The sequence below is a fragment of the Castor canadensis genome, chromosome 3, assembly GCF_047511655.1.
Source record: "Castor canadensis chromosome 3, mCasCan1.hap1v2, whole genome shotgun sequence".
NCBI lineage: Eukaryota > Metazoa > Chordata > Mammalia > Rodentia > Castoridae > Castor > Castor canadensis.
This window is the reverse complement of record NC_133388.1, coordinates 7,090,069-7,095,683: the sequence shown is the minus strand read 5'-3', so window position 1 is coordinate 7,095,683 and position 5,615 is coordinate 7,090,069. Positions and strand designations below refer to the sequence as shown.

General features: G+C 46.3%; 2 protein-coding genes across 2 annotated transcripts in view; both read left to right on the top strand.

Moving 5' to 3' along the window:
* Window positions 1–5,615, top strand: part of Trmt61a (tRNA methyltransferase 61A) — a 46,554-nt gene that overhangs the window by 30,487 nt on the left and 10,452 nt on the right. The window lies entirely within an intron of this gene.
* Window positions 562–5,615, top strand: part of Coa8 (cytochrome c oxidase assembly factor 8) — a 29,304-nt gene continuing 24,250 nt past the window's right edge. The window contains exon 1 of the mRNA XM_020157677.2: window positions 562–696. Coding sequence (XP_020013266.1) covers window positions 574–696 — 123 coding nt within the window. The 5' untranslated portion in view covers window positions 562–573. The remainder of the gene's footprint in view (window positions 697–5,615) is intronic.

Genomic DNA, 5,615 nt, shown 5'->3' with positions numbered 1-5,615 from the left:
GTGGGAGATCGGCTCTTCACGGGGAGCGGTACCGGAGCGGGGCCCCCAGCTGCATCCCCCTCGCCCTTCCCGGCTAGGTCTGACCCAGGCAGCCGGTGAAGGAGGGGCCGGCGGCGGCGGCGGCCGCTCCCGGCGTCTCGGCCGGGCACGACGCGCCGCCGCCTGACCTCACAATGGACGCGGGGTGGGAACGGGGCGGCCCGGAAGGGCTGTAGACCAGGAGCCCCGCGCCAAAGGAGGCCGCGCCCGCGCCGGTAGGAGGCAGGCCCGCGCCCCGCCGCGCTCACCTGTACAGCCCACGCCATCGCGCTCTGTCTGCCGCCTGGATTTCCGCAGCGTTGCAGTCCCCCGCCGCGCCCCAAGCCGAGCAACCCCCAACCCCTGAAAAGCCGCGGTAGGCGTTGGCGCCTCACTTCCAAAGAGGCCGCTCCGGCCGCAGAGCCAGCCCACAGCGTGTACTGCGCACGGTCGGCCGCACTGCTCCCTGCGTCAGGTTTTGCGGCCTTGCCGTAAAGCAACGCTTCGAACTGTCGCGATTCTGCCGTGCGCCGCGGCCTCCAGTCGGTGACGGCCATGGCGGCCTTGCAGCCGGGCGAAAAGGCCTTTCGCCCGCTTCTGTGCCGTGCCTTCGCTGGCTACGGTCGTCGGCTTGCCCCCGAGCGAGGTGCAGAGCGCAGGGAGGCGGCGCCGATCCGGGTAAGCGGGTAGCCTGGGGAGGCTAAGCCTGTGCCCGGGACCGGGTGGGCGCCGGACCGCCTGCGGGTCTGACAATCGGAACCGTCCATTGTTAACAGACCAGCTAGCAAGTGTGTACTTACCTTGTTTATTCCTCGGTAATGACTTTTATGTTTACAGAGCTGTCGATGTGGACAGCGCGTATATTTTTTTCCTTTTGTGTTTCTGCTTTGGCCTCCCCCATAAGATTATTGGTGCTCGCCTTCAAGTGATAATTTTGTCACCCTACTTTGTAGGACTTCGCGTCGTGTAGGTGCTCTTGTGTGCAAGCATGCGTGTAACTGGTCAGCCACAAGGAATGTCTGTAACGAGAAAAGAATGGCAAGCGGCGCTTGTAAATTGCAATTCTTTGGGGGAGGATGTTTTGTTTTAGGGAGGCTTAGGTCTCGATTACATCTGTCAGATGACAGTGTTGACTAACCCTGCGGAATGACTGCAGAGAAAACATTTATACAAGACACACAGATTTACCAACGGGCTAATGAAGGAGAACTGGAAAACTTGGTTTAAACAATAAGAGAAGATTTTTTTAAAAGCCAATTAAGAATTGCAAAATGTGTCTGCCTTGTAAATTTTCATTTCTGTTGTGCTGTGGTTTTGAAGTTCTGTCTAGTTTAAGACAGGGCTCAGTTTCCTGGCACAGGGGCCACAGTCCTGACTAGAACATAGCAACCCCCCTGCCCCAGCACTTCAGTCTTTGGGCAGAAAGATACAACAGGTAGCGGATATGCTGTGCGAGGCCAAAATGGAACTCAGCCGAGAGCTTTCTCAGGGCAAGGGCTTTCCCTAGTTTATTCGGTGAACTAGTGCTGGAAACAGAATAGCACCTTACTTTAGTATGTTTTTCTCTATGGTTATACAGAGGTCCTTTTTAAAGTAAAGCCTTACCTGGGATCTGGTCTTTAGAGTGAGACCTCTGCCTCTTGTAGTCCAGGTGACTGCTAAGCCGAAACTGCTTACTGTTGGACTGCCTGTCCTGTGGAAGGTGATAATCTGATGACGACAGCTGGGGGGCAGCTGGCAGTGAGTCACAACTTGCCCAATTCTACCCACACAGCTAGAGCAGTGTTTCTGTTTTCTTTTGTTTTTTGTTTGTTTGTTTGTTTGTTTTGTTTTAGAATCTGAACGCCCATTATCCTAGGCATTGGATGGCTCATAAGAGAACAATTTTTACAGTCAGGGCAATTTGTATTTTCTTTGTGTTTGTTACCATCTTTGTTGCTTCCTAAGTAATTAAATTTTTGCAACAGGGAGAGATTGTTGTCTTTGGGACTTTGATTGTATCATGTCTTAAAAGTAACAGATTGCAAAGTTTTTGTTTTGTTTTACTCAAATAGATGTTATTTTTGTTTTAATCTAATCTATTTTACTCTGCATATTTTTCATTAATTCTTTGTCCTTCACTTGAGTTAAGGAGACCTGTTTTCAGTGTTCACAGCACAGTTTACTCCTATATTTCATCTCTGGGTACAGGTTTTTGTTTTTTTTTTTTTTCCCTCCATGCTGGAGAGCACAGCCAGAGCCTTGCACATGCTGGGCAAGTGCTACCACTGAGCTACACCCCAGCATTTTTTTTTTTTTTTAAATACTGGGGTCTTGCTATGGTCCCAGTTTGTTCTTGAACTTGTGGACTCAAGTAATCCTCCCACCTCAACTTCCCAAATAGCTGGGACTATACCATGCCTGGTTCCCAACTACATCAGCATTCTTTTTTTTTTTTTTTTTGTCTGTACTGGGGTTTGAACTTAGGGCCTACACACTTGTTAAGCAGGTACTCTACCACCTGAGTCCCACTTCCAGCCCTCCAGGTTGGTTTTGGCGGTACTGGGGTTTGAACCCAGGGCCTTGTGTGATAGTCAGGCGTTTTTATCACTTGAGCCATTTCACCAGCCCTTTTTTGTGATGGGTTTTTTCAAGACAGTTTCTCAAGCAAACTGTTTGCCAGTGGCTGGCTTCAAACTGTGATCCTCCTGATCTCTGCCTCAGGAGTACTGAGGATTATAGGCCACTAGTGCCCGACTTGCATCAGCATTCTTTTGTGTTGTTGTCTTGTGTGAGCACGGGGGTTTGAACTCAGAGCTTCATGCTTGCTAGGCAGGTGCTCTTACCACCTGAGCCACTCCGGCAGCCCTTGCATCAGCATTTTTTTTTTTTTTTTTTTTTTTTTTTTGCAGTACTGGGGTTTAATAAACTCAGGGTCTACACCTTGAACCACTCCACCAGGCTCTCCCCTCCCTTTTTTTTTGTCATGGGTTTTTTTTGAGGTAGGGTCTCATAAACTAATTTCCAGGCTAGTTTTGAAACTTGATCCTCCTGATCTCTGCCTCCTGAGTAGCTAGGATTATAGGTATGAGCCCAGCTTCAGCATTCTTGATGTGACTTGGGTGGTGCAAGTTTGAGCACCACTGGTTTCATTATATGCTTTAGCTTATAGTCCTGAATTTTATTAGCATGTATAATAAATGTTTATTGAGAGTTTGTATACACTATTCTAAGTTAACATATTTTAACTTATTTAATCCCCAGTGTTCTACCAAGTAGGGGCTTTTATCATCTCCAATTTTACGATGAGGAAATTTAATGCATGGTAAGACTGAATAATGTTCTCATGGCCTTAAGGCTTATATGTAAGAAATGTACATATCCATATCCTATATATAGAGGATAATTTAATATTTACATATAATAAATAATGGAACTGCTAGTCTTCTGCCTGTTTTGCTTATGTTTTCACTAAGGAGAATGAATTTTTTTTTTTTTGGTGGTACTGTTTGAACTCAGGGCCTCGAACTGCTAGGCAGGTACTCTACCACTTGAGCCAGGACCCTAGCCCTTTTTTCTTTGGTTATTTTTTTGGGATAGTCTCATGTTTTCCCCCCTGGCAGGCAGGCCTGGACCACAATCCTCCTATTTATGCTTCCTGCATAACTGAGATAATCAGGCCTCCATGCCCAGCTATTGGTTGAGGTGGGACCTCAAACCTTGGTCTTGATCTCCCAAGTAGCTGGGATTACAGCTGTGAGCTACTGAACCTGACTAGGATTTTTTTTTGTGGGATCAGAGTTTGACCTCAGAACTTTGAGCTTGCAGAGTAGGTGTTGTGGGAATCTCAAGCTAAGATACAGGACACTGAGGCAGTTTAGCAGAAAGCAAGTGCCAGCACAGACTCAGAGGACTGGTGTCCAAAGGCTGAGCCCCAGGAACAAATAGGTCTTACCTTATGTACCCTTGCAAGCAGGTTACAGAAGCAAAAAGCAAAGCTCAACCCACATATGGCTGTATGTGACTTCATTGGTTATTTTATTCCCCCAGTACTATGTGTTCTTCATGTTTCAGTTCTTTAAGTTTTATCTCTCTGCTTTGCCAACCCTTTCCCTGCCTCATTATCAGAACACAGCCTGTCTGTTTCTCTTCTTGTACTCCTCCCTGCTACATAGGCACTCTACTGCTTGAGCCATCCCTCTAGTCCATTTTGGTCTGGTTGTTTTGGAGATGGGGGTCTCGCAAACTATTTAAACCCACATAGCTAGAATTACAAGGCATGAGCCACCGGTGCTCAGTTTGGAAGAGATTTTTAAACCCTAAAATGCAGATACAGAATAAGCATCATTAGGAAGAAATTGGGCCGGGCACTGGTGGTTCACTCCAGTAATCTTAGCTACTCAGGAGGCTGAGATCAGGAGGATCGAGCTTTGAAGCTAGCCCGGGCAAATAGTTTGCTTGAGACCCTATCTCGAAAAAACCCTTCATGAAAATAAGGCTGGTGGAGAGGCTCAAGGTGAAGGCCCTGAGTTTAAGCTCCAGTACTGCAAAAAGGAAAAAAAAGAAAAAGAAAAAAAGAAAGAAATTGGAATTCAAGCTGAAGAAACTTGTGAACTTTAAAGCCCACGCAGATATTCTGATGCTTAAAGGCTTTCACTACATAATTAGAGAAAATAAAAGAGTGGGAGCGTTTTAACAAGCGTATAGTTGACTCCATTATTTTATTTTACTTTATTTTTTAAATCAAGAGATAAGGTCTTGCTATATTGACTAAGCTGGCCTCAAACTCCCGGGCTCAAATGATTCTTCAGTCTCAGTTTCTAGAGTAGCTGGGACTACAGGTGCACACCACTGTGCTAATCATATCTTACTGCTGTTTGGTGGTGCTAGAGATTGGACCCAGGGCCTTGTGCATGCTAAGCAGACCTTCTATCACTGAGCAACACCCTCAGCCCCATTATTTTATAGGGGAGGAAATTGGGGCCCAGAGAGGTAAAGTGACTTGCCTGGTACCACATAGTAAAGTCAGGACTAAAACTTAGGTTTTCCCATTCTGGGTCTAGTTCTCTGATAGGATCAAATGTGTTTTTTTCATTCACTGGAATGATTACATGGTTTCCCCCTTACCTTGTTCATGGGGAGAATTATATTTGTTAATTTTCTTTCTTTTTCTTTTTGTTACTTTTTTGACAGTATGAGATTTGAATTCACGCCTCATGCTTACAAGGCAGGTACTCTACCACTTGAGCCACTCCATCAGCCCTTTTTTTGTGTTGGGTATTTTTATTTTTTTTGGTGGTACTGGGATTTGAACTCAGGGGCTCATGCTTGCCAGGCAGACGCTTTTACCACCTGAGCCACTCCAGCCCTTTTTTTGTGATTTTTTTTTGTTGTTGGTTGGTTGAAATAGGGGAACTATTTGCCTAGGGCTGGCTTTGAAACATAATTTTCCTGATCTCTGCCTCCTGAGTAGCTAGGATTACAGCCATGAGCCACCAGCGCCCTGCTAATGGGAAATTTAAGTCATACTAAAGGTAGAAGAATAGGTCTGGGATGTAGCTCAGTGGTAGAGCACTCGTCTAATATGTAAAAGGTCCTGGGTTCGATCCCCAGTACCT